The sequence below is a fragment of the Bufo gargarizans genome, chromosome 10, assembly GCF_014858855.1.
Source record: "Bufo gargarizans isolate SCDJY-AF-19 chromosome 10, ASM1485885v1, whole genome shotgun sequence".
In the NCBI taxonomy this organism is placed as follows: Eukaryota; Metazoa; Chordata; class Amphibia; order Anura; family Bufonidae; genus Bufo; species Bufo gargarizans.
The window spans coordinates 44288219-44304763 of record NC_058089.1 but is presented as its reverse complement, the minus strand read 5'-3'; the positions used below and the strand labels follow the sequence as shown (position 1 = coordinate 44304763).

The window sequence follows — 16545 nt, the reverse complement described above, 5'->3', positions numbered from 1 at the left end:
GTATTAACTTTGTCTACCTGATAAATGTCCAAACAGCCAGATAATTCGTCTACATGATAAATGCCATTTGCTGAAGTGAGACACACCTTTAACCTCTTTTAGACCGGGCCTATTTTAGTTTTTGCATTTTTGTCTTGCCGAAACCTGGCGGTAATGCCGGAAACTGGTTGGATCGCCACCGGATCCCATTATGGTCAATGGGCTTCGATGGTGAACGTGGGGAATGTCCGTATTCAGCTAGGCTGCATCCAATAAATAACTCTGGCAAGTTGTTACTCTGCTGGAACAGACTTCAGGTACCTTTACCGCAGGTGGCTCCCTTATTTTCCACTTTTATCCCTGTACAGGGATCTGATCATCTCTGCAAAGCAACCAGCAAGCTGATACTTGTTGGAGTAGTCTCCGTATAGTGACAGCTAACCCAGGCAGGTCAAAAGACACTGGGGGGACAGGCAGAATTGTAGTCAGTGGACAAGCTGAGGGGCCCAGGGATCAGCATATCTGCAGGTGAAATGGAGAACAGCAGGCAAGTGTATTTTCCACCACTCAGTTATTGTGAAAAGAGGGTCACTTTAACTGAACTTAACAAAAACATTCATGTGACAAAACCCCTGTTTTAGGAATGTCCAGATTCTTGTATTTCATCTGCTGTTCATGTAGTTAAGGGCTCTTTCACACTTGCGTTCTTTTCTTCCGGCATAGAGTTCAGTCGTCGGCGCTCTATGCCGGAAGAATCCTGATCAGTTTTATCCTAATGCATTCTGAATGGAGTGAAATCCGTTCAGGATGCATCAGGATGTCTTCAGTTCCGGAACGGAACGTTTTTTGGCCGGAGAAAATACCGCAGCATGCTGCGCTTTTTGCTCCGGCCAAAAATCCTGAAGACTTGCTGCAAGGCCGGATCCGGAATTAATGCCCATTGAAAGGCATTGATCCGGATCCGGCCTTAAGCTAAACGTCGTTTCGGCGCATTGCCGGATCTGACGTTTAGCTTTTTTAGAGTGGTTACCATGGCTGCCGGGACGCTAAAGTCCTGGCAGCCATGGTAAAGTGTAGCGGGGAGCGGGGGAGCAGCATACTTACCGTCCGTGCGGCTCCCGGGGCGCTCCAGAGTGACGTCAGGGCGCCCCAAGCGCATGGATCATGTGATCGCATGGCACGTCATCCATGCGCATGGGGCGCTCTGACGTCACTCTGGAGCGCCCGGGATCCGCGCGGACTGTAAGTATACCGATCCCCCGCTCCCCGCTCCTACTATGGCAACCAGGACTTCAATAGCGTCCTGGCTGCCATAGTAACACTGAACGCATTTTGAAGACGGATCCGTCTTCAAATGCTTTCAGTACACTTGCGTTTTTCCGGATCCGGCGTGTAATTCCGGCAAGTACACGCCGGATCCGGACAACGCAAGTGTGAAAGAGGCCTAACCCTATTTCTCCCTTTAAATGTACAAATGTACAAAAAACTTATCTGCCTGTGACGCAGTTAGCGAACAAAATGGACATTAGCGAACACAATGAATATTGCCAGTGACACAATCCACAAACACAATGGATATTACCTGTGATACATTTAGCAAACACAATGGTCTTAGTCATCGACTGCATGGAACTATGTCCGGCCCCTTTATCCAATTATCTCCAGGATAGAGAGGAGAGATTTTACTGTGGGAGTGTGTTAGATCTTACTGTATATTGATTGGTCACTGTATTTTGTGTGCCTGTTCCCCACAAGGTCCCCGTGGGAGTAACCCTTGCTGGAGGACTTGATAAAAGGTTGAGCTGTGGCCATCAATAAAGTTGATAGTTTTTACCCCCTTCCTGAAGTCCTGGATCCTGTTTGTGGGGGATTGGGAGCTATATATTCACAACACCTTCGGATTTACTTGGTTTTCGGGAGACGCTGTACGGATTCACTCAGCTGGAGTGTAAGATATCCATAACAATTCCCTTTAAATGGCTTATGTCAACCCTTTTCCATATGCCCTATTAGAGGTTCTGGACATTACAGGGGAGGCAGCTTGAGATCTCCCTCTATGAGCAAAACCAAACGCTCTATTTATTTTATGCACATTGTGACATAGCGAAGGGTTTTGTATGGGAAGGCAGGTATTTTCCTCCCAACATGTGCAGCTGGGCTGGTTTCCAGCCAGGTTAGCTCAAATACCGGACCAGAGTTTAAGTGCCGCTCTGGGTTTTGGCAGCACCTGGTTGTTCTTTAATAGGCAGCTGGGCTCAGAGCCAGGGCTGTGTCTGTGTATGAGGCTTGTGGCTGGATGCATGCCTGCGACCTGTCTGGAAGGACTAGGGAACGACATCCAGGACTGGGACTCTTTATGCAGTACCCGCAGCATGGTGTGAACTGAACATCAGAACTTGACCTTGTTATGCGGTACCTGCAGCAAGGTGTGAATGGAACACCAGGATTTAAACTAAGGTGACTTTGTTTGTTTTGTTAATCTGCCAAGTGAGAATAAACACTGAACTGTTTAAGTTAAAGGGCTTCTGTCAGCCCACTAAACCGTTTTTTTGTTTTGGTAATAATAATCCCTACACTACAGTTTCCCTACAGTTTTTGTTTTTCCGGGCACGGGTGTATGTCTTATATCAAGCCGGCAAGGCTACGACCCGTGTCCCCTGACAAAATGGAGGCGGTCGTGAAAGCCCCCCAAGCAGCAGCAGGAAACCAACCAGCTGCTATTACAGCATGTGATGGCGTTACAAGTGGCAGGAGTGTCCCACAACATCCACGATGCCCGGAAAGCTGTCCACGATCCTTAAGATGACCCCCTCGGACGACGTCGAGACCTATCTGGCGGTACTCGAAAAGGTGGCCGTGAGGGAGAAGTTACCCTGAGACCAATGGGCTGAGGTCATCGCTCTGTTCCTGGCGTGAGATTCTGGCAATACTGGGGGTGAATGTATTGGTCTGGGCCCAGCGGGTGCATCGGTGGGAATTTAACCTGGCTGAACCTACCATACCGCAGTATTATGATCTGCTACACCGGTTGCAAAAATGGCTGCAGCCTGACATACTGGGTCCCACTGCTATGATGGACAGTCTGTTAGCTGATGTGTTCTGGAGGGCTTTGCTGTACCCTCTCTAGCACTGGATCGCCCAGGTGTCCCCTGAAAGTACCTTAGAGATGGTCAACCTGGTGGAGTGCTATGAGGCCACCAGAAATCTACAGGGGGGTTCTTTAGGGAGGGGGTCAGTTAAACCCTGGAAATCTCCACCCTCGACCAGTGCCAGAAAAACCTGCTCTGGATATACTCGTTACAGACCCAGCTTTGATGTCTGTTGGCTGTATCAAGAGCCTGGTCACATAAGGGCCGACTGTCCCCATCGGGGGAAACCCATGGACACTAACTATGGCTACCGCCCCTCAATGCATGCCAGGAGGTTGTGTGCAACCGGTACCCCCGAGACAATAGACAATAGTCACCTGTGCCAGGTGCTAGTGGGCGATACCCTGGCGGTGGCGCTGCTGGGCTCAGGGAGCCTGGTGTCCCTGGTAAGAGCTGCCCTGGTACAGCCCACCGAGTATACTGGCCAAAAAGTCGCCGTCGTGTGCATCCATGGAGGCTTAAAGGACTATCCCACCGCCCTGTTGTCGCTATCCATGGTGGCCGGTAGGTGGACTCATGAGGTGGCTGTTGCCTCAAAGTTACATTATGAACTAATAATTGGGAGAGACTTCCCCCGGTTTCCTGTCACTGTGGCCTGAGGCGAGAGTCACCAATACCCATGACACAGGGATATCCCTAGCAGAGTAGCCCAGCATAGGGGGAAGACCAGAACTCTGGGAACCTAAGACCGAAGGGCCAGCGGTAGGGGTGACCGCCACTTTGGAAGAGGGGGAGACAACCCCGTTAAGTGTGATGGTGGGAGACGTGGAGGATTTGCCGCCAGGTCCAGAGTTGGCAGACCTCAACGTCTCCGGAGACAATTTCAATACAGCACAGCACCAGGACCCGACTCTAGCTCGAGCCTGGGAAAATGTGGTAGTAGTTGAGGGTGAGCCGCAACATCCGGGGGCTGAGTCTATGTTTCCCTGTTTTGTGGTTCAACAGGAGATGCTGTACCGGGTAAATCATTAACGGGGTGAGCATATTGAACAGTTGGTGGTGCCCAAGGCATATCTGAAGCTTGTGTTGGAGTTACCCACCAACATGTTCTTGGGGGACACCTGGGCCAGCAGAAAATGCAGGACCGGATTCTACAGCGGTTTCACTGGCCCAGTTTGTTCATAGAGGTGGAAGAGTATTGCAAGTCTTGCCCAACCTGCCAGATAACCAGCCCCCAGCCACATTTCCGTAGTCCCCTGGTCCCTCTCCTGATTATTGAGGTTCCATTTGAGCGGATTGCTATGGATCTCATAGGCCTAGTACCGAAGTCCGCTAGAGGGCACCAACGCATCTTGGTAGTCCTGGACTATGCCATTCGGTACCTGGAGGCGGTGCCGCTGCGACATACCTCGGTCAAACGCATAGCCAAAGAGTTAGTGGAGATGTTTTCCCAAGTAGGCCTACCAAGAGAGATTCTTTTTATGTCAAAAGTTATGAGGGAACTCAGTAAACTACTACAAATCAAACAGTTGCGGACGTCCGTCTATCACCCCCCAACGGACAGCCTGGTAGAAAGATTTAATCAAACCTTGAAAAACATGTTAAAGCGGGTGGTGTCTAAGGATGGGAGAGATTGGGATCTTCTACTGCCCTATCTCATGTTCGTAGTGCGAGAGGTGCCCCAGGCCGCTACTGGGTTCTCGGCCTTCGAACTGCTGTATGGCTGACATCCGCGTGGTTTGTTGGACATAGCCAAAGAGACGTGGAAACAACAACCCACACCGCATAAAAGTGTGATTGAGTATGTCACTTGGATGCAAGAACGGATGGAGACGGTGTTGCAGCTAGTTAACGAACATATGGGGGCAGCCCAGCGAGCTTAGAGTAGGGTCTATAATCGCCAGGGTCGGGTTTGGCATTTTAACCCGGGAGATTGGGTTTTGGTTCTGGTGCCATGTTGGACATTAAGTTCCTGGCTAGGTGGCAAGGTCCCTATGAAGTGCTCGAAAAATTTGGGGAGGTAACCTACAGGGTACACCAGCCAGGGCGGAGAAAGCCAGAGCAGGTGTACCATGTAAACTTACTGAAACTGTGGAAAGATAGGGATACCTGTACCGAAGACAGCCCACGGCCAGGTTTTCTAGGGGAAGTGGTTTCAGTCCCAGAGTCTGATACGAGGGAAGCAGTTGCCACAGTAAAGATTGCTGACAACCTTTCTACTAAACAAACTCAGGAGGCCAGGGAGTTCGTCAGCAGAAACACGGATGTCTTTTCGGACCTCCATGGACGCACTTCTATCATCCGACATGACATTGTCACTGAGCCTCAGGTAAGAATCCGGTTGAAACCATACTGGGTTCCTGAGTCGCGGCGACAAGTCATCTCGGAAGAAGTGCAGATAATGTTACAGCTAGGTGTCATCGAGGAGTCAAAAAGTGAATGGGCCAGTCCGATAGTCTTAATACCCAAGCCGGACGGGACGTTACGATTCTTAACGACTTCCGCAAACTTAATGAGGTTTCCAAGTTTGACGCATATCCCATGCCCCGAGTGGAGTAGCTTGATAAGAAGTTAGGCCAAGCCCGGTATTTTTCTGTTTTGGACCTCACCAAAGGGTACTGGCAGGCACCCTTGACTGAGACTGCCAAGAAAAAAACGGCTATTATCACACCAGAGGGGCTGTATCAGTACAAGGTTTTACCCTTTGTTCTACATGGCGCTCCCGCCACGTTTCAAAGGCTATGGACATTGTACTCTGTCCACATCATCGGTACGCTTCGGCGTATCTGGATGATATCGTTATCCACAGCACCGACTGGGAAAGTCACCTACCTAAAATACAGGCTGTAGTGGACTCCCTTAGGAAGGCTGGCTTAACCGCTAACCCAAAAAAGTTCGCAATAGGGTTAGAAGAGACCAAGTACCTGGGGCATGTAAATGGACGCAGAATTATCAAACCTCAGGTGAACAAAATGGAGGCAATTCGGAATTGGCTCTGACCTGTCACTATTCGGCAAGTAAAGTCGTTCCTAGAAATGGTGGGATAGTTTATGAGATTTGTCCCCCACTTTGCTACAATGGCCGCACCATTGACAGGCCTTTTAAAGGGACGCAAGTCAGTGACTGTCCACTAGAATGAGCAGGTGGAAAAGGCTTTCTCCCTGTGTGGATCTCCGGTTTTGGTGATGCCCGACTTCAAAAGGGAGTTTATAGTGCAGACTGATGCTTCTGAGGTAGGTCTCGGTGCTGTACTGTCTCAGGAGGTCAACGGGGAGGAGCATCCCGCTGTCTTCCTCAGCCGGAAGCTTAAACCAGCCGAGACCAGGTATAGTATAGTGGAGAGAGAGTGCCTGGCCATCAAATGGGCACTCGAGTCTCTTCGCTATTATCTGTTGGGAAGAAAGTTCCGTCTGGTGACCGATCGCTCCCCTCTCAAGTGGATGAGCCAAGCCGAAGAGAGGAATGCTCGGGTCACCAGATGGTTCTTGTCCTTACAATACTTTAAGTTTTCAGTGGAACATAGAGCAGGTCGGTTACAGGGAAACACGGATGCCCTGTCTCAGGTACACTGTCTGGCGTGTGTTCACCGAGGGTTGAACAAAGGGGGGGGGGGGGGGGGGAGTATGTGACACAGCAAGGGGTTTTGTATGGGAAGGCAGGTATTTTCTTCCCAACATGTGCAGCTGGGCTGGTTTCCAGTGCCGGTCCGGGTTTTGGTAGCACCTGGTTGTTCTTTAATAGGCAGCTGGGCTCAGAGCCAGGGCTGTGTCTGTCTATGAAGCTTGTGGCTGGATGCATGCCTGCAACCTGTCTGGGAGGACAAGGGAACGACACCCAGAACTGGGACTCTTTATGCGGTACCCGCAGCATGGTGTGAAGTGAACACCAGGACTTGACCTTCTTATATGGTACCTGCAGCAAGGTGTGAATGGAACACCAGGATTTAAACTAAGGTGACTTTGTTTATGTTTTGTTAACCTGCCAAGTGTGAATAAACACTGAACTGTTTAAGGTAAACACTTTGTTTTTTCCTCTATACTGTGTCCGCTAACCTGCCTACCAGAGCGAATCCCCACAGCATATATAGTGCCAATATATTCTACCCCATTGTACAGATATTGTTATCATTCCCTCTCCCTACTGGAACTCTCTAAATTCCAAATTAAAGGGGTTGTCCGCATTTCTAATATTGATGACCTATCCTTAGGATAGGTCATCAAAATCAGATAAGTACAGTTCTGAATGCTGGAACATCCGCCACTCAGCTGTTTGAAGAGAACACACCACTTGTGCGAGGGCTGCCTTCTCTTAATGTTTACCTGCTCACCATTGAGATCACAGCAGCAGGACAAGAATAGGACATGTTCTATCTTTTGCGGAGCTGCGGACCGGAAGTTCCGGGAAGTTCGGAAGCGGAGAGCACATAGTGTGCGCTCCGCTTCACGTCCGGGCCCATAGAGAATGAATGGGTCCGCACCCGTTCCGCAAAATTGCGGGACGGGTGCAGACCCTTTTGCGGACGTGTGAATGGACCCTAAAAGGAGATGAACGCTTGCTGTATGTTACAGTTGGACTCCCCATCGGTCTGATATTAATTACCTATCCTTAGGATAAGTCATCAATATTAGAAAGGCGGACAAAGCCCTTACCTATCAGTATGTTTCTGGTGTGAGACGGGAAACTAACACAAGCATGGGAAAAATATACACACTCCTTGCAGATATTACCCTTAGGCTACATGCACACGACACAAAGTCCATTAAAAACGCAAATTTTTAACAGACGTTTATTTGACTGATGCCTTTTTGAGAGACTGGTGTTAAAAATGGACCCATTCAATTGTATAGGAGTAGTCCGTAAGTGAAAAACGGACAAGTTAGAATATGTTCAATTTTTTTATGTCCGTTTTTCAGTAAAAAATCTGCCGTGTGAATAACCCCATAGACTACCATTGGTCTTAAAACAGACATGTGATGTCAGTTAAAAAAATGTACATCACATGTCCGTTTTTCACTCTCATGTTCATGTAGCCTTAGGACTCATGCACGCGACCATGGGGCAGCCAAGTGCATGAGGCCTTAGTCAGTGAAAGCAGCTCCCATTCTGGTTGACTCAAGCTATTCTTTTAAGACAATTTAAAACCCTAATGACATATAGGCATACTTGTACATCATAAGTGTTTTCTGGTACACACAGTATACACAGTATAATACAACAGGCATCCTCCGGCTGTCACTGAGTTTTGAGGTACTGTAACTATAATACCGGTCATTTAACCCCTCAGATGCCCTGTCAATAGTGACTGTGGCATCTGTGGGGTTAGACAAAGGAAAGGGCTCTCTCTGTCCTTCAATCGGAGCCCCTGCAGCAAAATTGCAGGGCTCTGATTGGTTGCTGTGATGGCCTGGGGCCTAATGAAGGCTATTAGGCCTGTCATAGCAAGCTGCATGAAAAGTCACGCACGAGGCCTGTGAAAATCTTATAGACTGCAGTATTCTATTGCAGTCTATGGTATAATAGATCAGACCACATGTACAATTCCCCTAACAGTACTAAAAAAGATTGTGAATAAAGTAAAAAAAGTTAAAAAAAATATTTTAACCCCCCCCCCCCACAAAATATTAAAGATTCAAGTCAACCCCCTTTCCCAATTTTACATATAAACATAAATGAACAATAAAAAATAAACATCATGGGTATCATGACATCTGAAAATGTCTGAACTAGAAGGATATAAAAATATTTATCATATGCAGTGAATGATGTAACAGCAAAAATAAAATAAAGCCAGTTTGCTGTTTTTTGGTCATGTTGGCTCCCTCAAAAATTTTAATAAAAAGTGATTTTAGAAAATGAGCAAAAAATGAGCCCAACACAGCTCTGTAGATGGAAAAATAAAAAATGTTTTAAAGGTTGAATTTTTTAAAGGACTAAAATATTATAGAAACGATATAAATTTGGTATTGCTATAATTACAATGACCCACAGAATAACTTCGTCATGTAATATTACACATAGTGAGTGTAAAAACAAACCACCAAATTCACTCCACTCTTGGAAGGAGAAGGAAAAAACGAAAATGAAAAAATGAAAATTGTGGGTTTTTGCAGTATTTCTGCTTACACTTGTTAGACATGATTATTATAGTAAAGGAATTTTATAATCATAAAATCATTGTATACCTGCCACATAGTCACCAAAGCCAATTGTGGTAAGGGTGATAACTACAAAGTAAATGGCCTCTAGCAGGGTCCAGTCCTCGATTTCTTGGAAGACTAAGGTGGGAATAAGGACGAAGAGTAGACAGCCAACAAGGATGAAGAGTACAGCTGAGATAACCCGTACAATGGTCGGTGAGACACGCCACTTCTATGTGGAAATAACAAAAAAATACAAGGATGATACATCTGACAGCAGAATTTGTTTTCATTCACAAATTTCAATCACCAACTCATAAATTCATCGGTAATACCAGCAGATGGATGGCAGGTGCAGAATGTATAACTCTGCTGGTTCTGTTTATTTGTAAAACTAGTGCATGTGTGAACAAGGGCACTGCCCAAAGCAGCTCATCGGATCAAAGGAGCTAAAACGTAATTTAATTTCAAGAATCTTAGGGGGAGATTTATCATCTTCTATAACATTATTATAATGAAGGAACCACAGACACAACAGCATGTCCAAAATTGTGGCAAAAGAAGTCCCCTCGTTTTTGTTAGTACAGTGATCAGAACCAGGGGCGTAGCTAAATGCCCGTCGGCCCTGGTGCAAGAGTTCAGCTTGGGCCTCCCTTCCCTCAGTGCTTTGTGGCCAGGGGCAGGGAAGCACATAGCCTTTCTGCTGCCTAAAACAAAAATTGAAACGGCACCCCCCTCCATATTCTTGATCTAACCCCTTCTCTTCAGCCAGAGGTGTAATTTGACCAGCACACACTTTCTATAATACTGGTGTCTTTTTATGCAACACAGGGGTCTTTGGGCCCCCTCAGGCTCCTGGGCCTGGTAGTGACTGCTACCTCTGCACCCCCTATAGCTATGTCCCTGATCGGAACTGATTGTGTGGGCGCAGTGCCCGTGTCATCACTGTGATGTACGTTTACAACATTGTGCTAGAATCACACATCCATGATGATGTACAGGTAACGTAAAGGCATATTTTGACTGTAGATATTGATGACCTATTCTATGGATAGGTCACTAATATCAGATAGGATCACTGTCTCTCTGGATGGTAGCTGAGCTGCAGTAACCCAATATGGCCACTATACATTGGATGGAGCTGTCTGCTGCGCTCTCTATCCACCATGTTAATCCTGGTACTGGAGCTGATCAATTAGGGTGCTGGGTGTCGCAGATGTGATACTGATGACCTATTCTAAGGAAAGATCATGAATATCTACAGTTTGTATAACCCCTTTAGGAGGTTAAAGATTCAATTTCCCAATGATTCTGTAGAATGCTACTGAGTCATTGGTTTAAATTATATTCTGCAAGCCTGCTCTTCTTCCATCCTGATACAAGAGCAAAGATTTATGTCTCATCAAGACAGAAACTATCCAGTCAGCTGTATGAAATTACTTGATTAATAATTTGTTAAGATAAGTTCATGTGTGAAGAACATTAGAAAGATAAACTGTAGAACTACTGCATTGTATTAACTATATGTATAGATGGAAATCTGGATGACGGGGGAAACTTATAAAACCATATAAAAACATCTTGAGTGCAGAATTGAACAATATGTTCAGAACTGATCAATATGGGGTAATATTTTCCTGTATGTAAAATGATGATTTTCTAATATGCCATTTAAGGATGACCGAATCAATTTGTAACAAACCAGAAAAATGTATTCCTAAAACAAATCCAAAGTTTTTGTGAGAGAGAGACTAGTATGCTATGCAGGGTACCCAGAGGTCCCCCCAATGCCTCTCAACTAGAAAAACTGATTTTATCTGCTTTACTATGCTAAAGGGGTTTTGTCCTGAAGGAGTTAGTTGCAGAGGTGACTCAGGTGAGGCTGGCTTTGTTATTTCCTAGTTTTGCTACGTAAGTATGTTTAAAAGGCTGAGCAATGACTTGAAGTATATACTGCAGTTGTGACACACTCAGCTCTTTTTAATTCTTTTGGGGAAAAAAAAGCTGAATTGCCCATGTTTTTTAATTGTGGATGTCTTTTTATTTTCCTGAAATTAAAGGAAAAATATTTGAGTTTGTTAGAATTAAAGGGAATCTGTCACCTAGTTTGAGCATATTAAACTGTTAACATATCAATGTTCAATAAAGTACCTTCATTCCAGCATGTGTCTTCTTTCTTTTATTCAAGTTTTCATTTTGTTTAAAAAGCGATTTTTCAAATATGCTAAATAATCTTCAAGGTGCCCAGAGGGGTGTTATTCCTCTCCTCTAGTGCCCAGTAATGCCCCCCTGCAGTGCCCATCCGGCCTTTATTTCAAGCCCAGCACGCCTCCTCATAAATAATTTACTCCCACATCGGAGCCGAACGGCGCCGCTATCTCCGCTACGTCATGTAATTTATTCACCCCACGATCCTTGCATCCTCCTTTCTTTCCCCAAAAATCTCGCGCAGCCGCAGTATCGCCGACTGCCTGCACCTGTACAATACTACGGCTCCTGAGGGCAACAGCCTCAATGGTGTCACTGGGCATGCGCCGAGCCCAGTGATGTAATCAGAGCACTGTTGCCTCAGGAGCCGTAGTTGCAGACTGACCAGTTGTAATTGTTGCACACCTGGCTGTTGCCCAAAAAAACTATGGCTCGACCCAATTTGTCTGTGGCTGCACCCGGTCTTTGCTGGAACCCAGAGCTGCTGGAAAAAAATCTACCCTGAGTGACGGAAGAACCTACATTGGGGCACCAATCTGAGGAGTGGGAGATGGATTGGCAAAAGGCACATGCTGAGGCCTTGAGTCCCGTGAAATGCCGTCAAAAGAGCTCCATGTCTGTGGAAGCCCAGTTAGTGACATGCTGGAATCGGGCAAGAGCGGCGGCAGCCTTAGTGGAAAACGAGCGGTGGTAGTCGTGAAAGGCATGCCCGCCGTACTTGTACCCCAGATCCGTGATTCTGTACAGGTAGGTGTCCAACTTCTCCCACCTCCCGTAGTGGGCTGAACAGATTATATCCCTGAATAAACTGAAGGCCAGGACGAACTCTGTGATGAACAATTTTTTGTTACGGCAGGCATCCCTGGCTTTAGGAATGATAGATACGTTGCCGCAAGCGATCATTTTGTTTTCTACTGTGTCGTGGGTGGCTATGAGGATGGAAGCCAAGTTAGCATCCTTTCCTTCCAGGATGTCTCTTAATGTTGGCAGGGATAAAATACGAGGGAGCTACCTCAGGCGCGTTCGGGACCCTACCTGGGGAAATGGTGCGTGAGGTAGAGGCTACTGGAATGGGCGATGCGGACTGGCTGTTTGCTGGCCCCCTGGATTCTACTGCCAGCAACCTAGCTTGCACATCCGAGACTGCGGTGAAAATGGTATTTATCATGGAATATAGCTGTGTCAATGAAAGTTGGGGGGTGGACATGGAAACTTGCTCCAATGCTGGAGCAGCTGGCTCGGACATCAAAAGCCTGTATAATTCTGGCAGAAGCTGGGTAATGGATCCCTCTCTTGTTTAGTTCTGCAATTAGTTTAGGAATTGTCCAACTTCTTAGGGATGGAATGCCGGAGTTTCTGGGACCGACGGGGCCTCCTCGATGTCTGATATGTGCGTCATGATGCAACTGAAATTTCTACGGAGTAATGACAGTTGTCACACGTAAACTATTTTTGAACTGGAACCGCCGAAAAACTGACCCTGGTGGTAGGCGCTGGCAGTGGAGTTAGTGGCCGATCCCCCTGATAAGGCTTTTGACTGCCTCCTGTAAGGTACCTGACTGGGTCTACCCAATTGAAAATAATCGGACCGAACAGGACAAATGATTGTGCTGTGACCTGCACAATTAACCCCTCAGGTGCGGCACCTGAGGGGTTAATTGTGTGGATCACAGCACCCTGTCAGAGGTCAGGTGCCACCAGGCAGCAGGGGGCTAGTATGTATGCGCCTGTTGGTATACTCTAACTTCAAGCGTCCCCATCACCATGGGAACGCCTCTGTGTTAGAATATACCATCGGATTTGAGTTTTCATGATTGAACTCAGATCCGATCGTATATTCTAACCACCAGGCGTTCCCATGGTGACGGGGACGCTTGTGGGGAGGAGTAGGCCAAAGGGGGTTAACTGTACTGTTTGGAGAAAAAAAAAAGACCAATATTCAAAAAAATGTCAAAACGAATATATTTACACTATACTGCTATATATTCGTTTTTTTTTAGAATTTTCGTCTTTTTTCAACATCTAAAGTCATGATTCCTCCCTGCTTCTTGCTTGTGGGCCAATGACTCATTGACCACAAGCATTTTAAGCAGGGAGGAATCATTTGTTCAGATGGAAAAAATGACGAATATTCTAAAAACTAATATATAGCAGTATATTCTGTAGTGCTAACACCTTTTTTCGCATAAAAATTTGCATTATGCAATATTTTTTTTATTACAGATTTTTCGCAATAAAACTAATATTTCAAATACGAATATTCACGAATATATGACGAATATTCTACCATATATTCGCGAAATATTGCGAATTCGAATATTGCCCCTGCCGCTTATCACTAATCCTCAGTAGAAGGCAAGAAAGTGCCCATCTTGCTGTGGTTTCCACCTCAGTTGCCACTACAGATTTTGGCCAAGAGTCTCAGTTGATGTCTGGTTCCCCCCCGAAAGGGAAAGGCAATGGTTTTGCAGGTGGGTGGGGGAACCTGATGGCCACATATCCCCTCTCTAGACCTCAGGGGGTAGCCCATAAGGCTGCCACAGCCCCAAAAAGTCCTAGTGACAAGTAAACGTGGAAAGTGAACACATAGTGAAACAAAAAATTTTTAAAAGTGAATGTGTGCCATTATGGCTTGAATATTTGGTCCGGAATAAAAAATATAAAAAATCCTCATCTTGCCTAATCAGAAGGCCCAGGCAAAAAGAGGAGAGTGAGCTTAAATGTAAGAAAATTATGTGCATGCAAACTTGCTGTCACTCAGTGGGCTCCCATCCCCAATGAGTTCAGGCACCCCAGGGTCACCACTCCTGGGGCACTTTGCACCTCGGGCTTTCAAACAACCCGACCCATAGCTTTAATCTGGAGGCCTGAGTTCACCTACCTGTGGAGTCTATCAGCCACCGCCAAACACCTGTGGGATAATCTCCTTGTGTAGATCTGCTCCATCTCAGTGGCTTAGTCCAACCACTGATAAAAACAGATACCACACTTGGAATGGGAATGTCTTGATAAATGTCCACCAGTCTGTCATGGGCAGCATGGACAACATGAACTTCTGAGGATAGGTCATTAATACAAAAATCTCAGAAAACCCTTTCAGGAACTTTAATATACAGAGCACCTTGAAACTTGCATTTGGGGTCCTGAATGAAATAATAGCCTTTGTTTGTTACATGATCCTAGGACATTCATTTTACTAATCATAAAGTTTCTCTTCATTTTTGCATGTTATTTTGATATAGTCATATTGCCTGAGAGACGGGCAAAAATATTTAAGGTTATGCCACTGCCAGCCATTATAATTCTTTCCACTTGTATTATTAAAAAGAATCTAACAACTAACATAGCGGGCTATAGTTCCAGAACTTGCTCTGAGATTTGGTCGCATCAAACCAGTGAGAGGTGGGAGAAGCTTCAGCCCGCTGTCAATAATTAAAAATCACTTAATATCAGTGCTGGCAGAGGATAGGCTGACTCATCCGTCTTCTGTCTATTGTCAATACAGTATAAATGGGCATCCGATATCAGTGTCTCTGCTGCCATACACTTGTTAAAAGCTCAGAATCACAAAAATGTAATATGATTAATCAGAATGATTCCAGAGAGGAATCATGTCTTTAGTGGGGAAAGTAAGGCACTGATTATGTTGGATCTCAAAATGCCCAAAGTGACCCTGTCTGTGGGCAAAACCACATCATTATAGGATAGTTAAGAGGAGAATATCCAAGTGGGTACAAGCTAGGAAGAAGCGCAGGGGATATCACAGACTGGTCTAAAACGCCAGTCTATGATAAATTCCCCCCTATGTGTAGAGCAGCTCTTCAGCTAATTGCAAAACATCGAACATTGCTGAGAAAAAAGCCTCTAGGGGCAACGGGGGCTTTGCCACTACAGACTCTGCTCTCTCTGCAACTGCCACATCCTCTTCACTTTGATTGACAGGGCTAGATCTGATGCCTGGCCCTGTCAATCAAGGTGCAGTGGCAGAGAGAGCAGAGCCTCTAGGTGTAATGGCAACACCCCCGTTGCTCCTAGAGGCTCATTGGCATATATTAAAACAACATTTTTCTCAGTAATGCGGGCACAGATGAACATGGGACCAACACAGATATCTTCAGCTGCCAAGTGTACATGCAACAGGTCAGCCAGTTTCATAGATGCAAATTTTAGGGCTCTTTCACACCTGCGTTCTTGTCTTCCGGCATAGAGTTCCGTCGTCTGGGCTCTATGCCGGAAGAATCCTGATCAGTTTTATCCTAATGCATTCTGAATGGAGAGAAATCCGTTCAGGATGCATCAGGATGTCTTCAGTTCCGGAACGGAACGTTTTTTGGCCGGAGAAAATACCGCAGCATGCTGCGCTTTTTGCTCCGGCCAAAAATCCTGAACACTTGCCGCAAGGCCGGATCCGGAATTAATGCCCATTGAAAGGCATTGATCCGGATCCGGCCTTAAGCTAAACGTTGTTTCGGCGCATTGCCGGATCCGACGTTTAGCTTTTTCTGAATGGTTACCATGGCTGCCGGGACGCTAAAGTCCTGGCAGCCATGGTAAAGTGTAGTGGGGAGCGGGGGAGCAGCATACTTACCGTCCGTGCGGCTCCCGGGGCGCTCCAGAGTGACGTCAGGGCGCTCCACGCGCATGGATGATGTGATCCCATGGCACGTCATCCATGCGCATGGGGCGCTCTGACATCATTCTGGAGCGCCCCGGGAGCCGCACGGACTGTAAGTATACCGCTCCCCACTACTACTATGGCAACCAGGACTTTAATAGCGTCCTGGCTGCCATAGTAACACTGAAAGCATTTTGAAGACGGATCCGTCTTCAAATGCTTTCACTTCACTTGCGTTTTTCCGGATCCGGCGTGTAATTCTGGCAAGTGGAGTATACGCCGGATCCAGACAACGCAAGTGTGAAAGAGGCCTTAAGGGTGTTTCTGGGTGTTAAATACTGATGCTCTTTCCTCCAGATACATCATCAATAGATCGGTGGGGGGCCGACTCCGCCACTCAGCTGTTTGAAGAGTCGCGGTGCTCCCATGAGCATCGCAGCCTCTTCATAGTCCAGTGCTTTCATATTCATTGGTCACATTGCCTAACTGCAGCCAAGTCCCATTCAGGTGAAGACCA

The 16545-nt window shown here is 46.4% G+C and overlaps 1 protein-coding gene across 1 annotated transcript in view; it reads right to left on the bottom strand.

Moving 5' to 3' along the window:
• KCNK4 (potassium two pore domain channel subfamily K member 4) overlaps nt 1-16545 on the bottom strand; it is a 64844-nt gene that overhangs the window by 16576 nt on the left and 31723 nt on the right. Inside the window, exon 4 of the mRNA XM_044270551.1 lies at nt 9251-9437. Coding sequence (XP_044126486.1) covers nt 9251-9437 — 187 coding nt within the window. The remainder of the gene's footprint in view (nt 1-9250; nt 9438-16545) is intronic.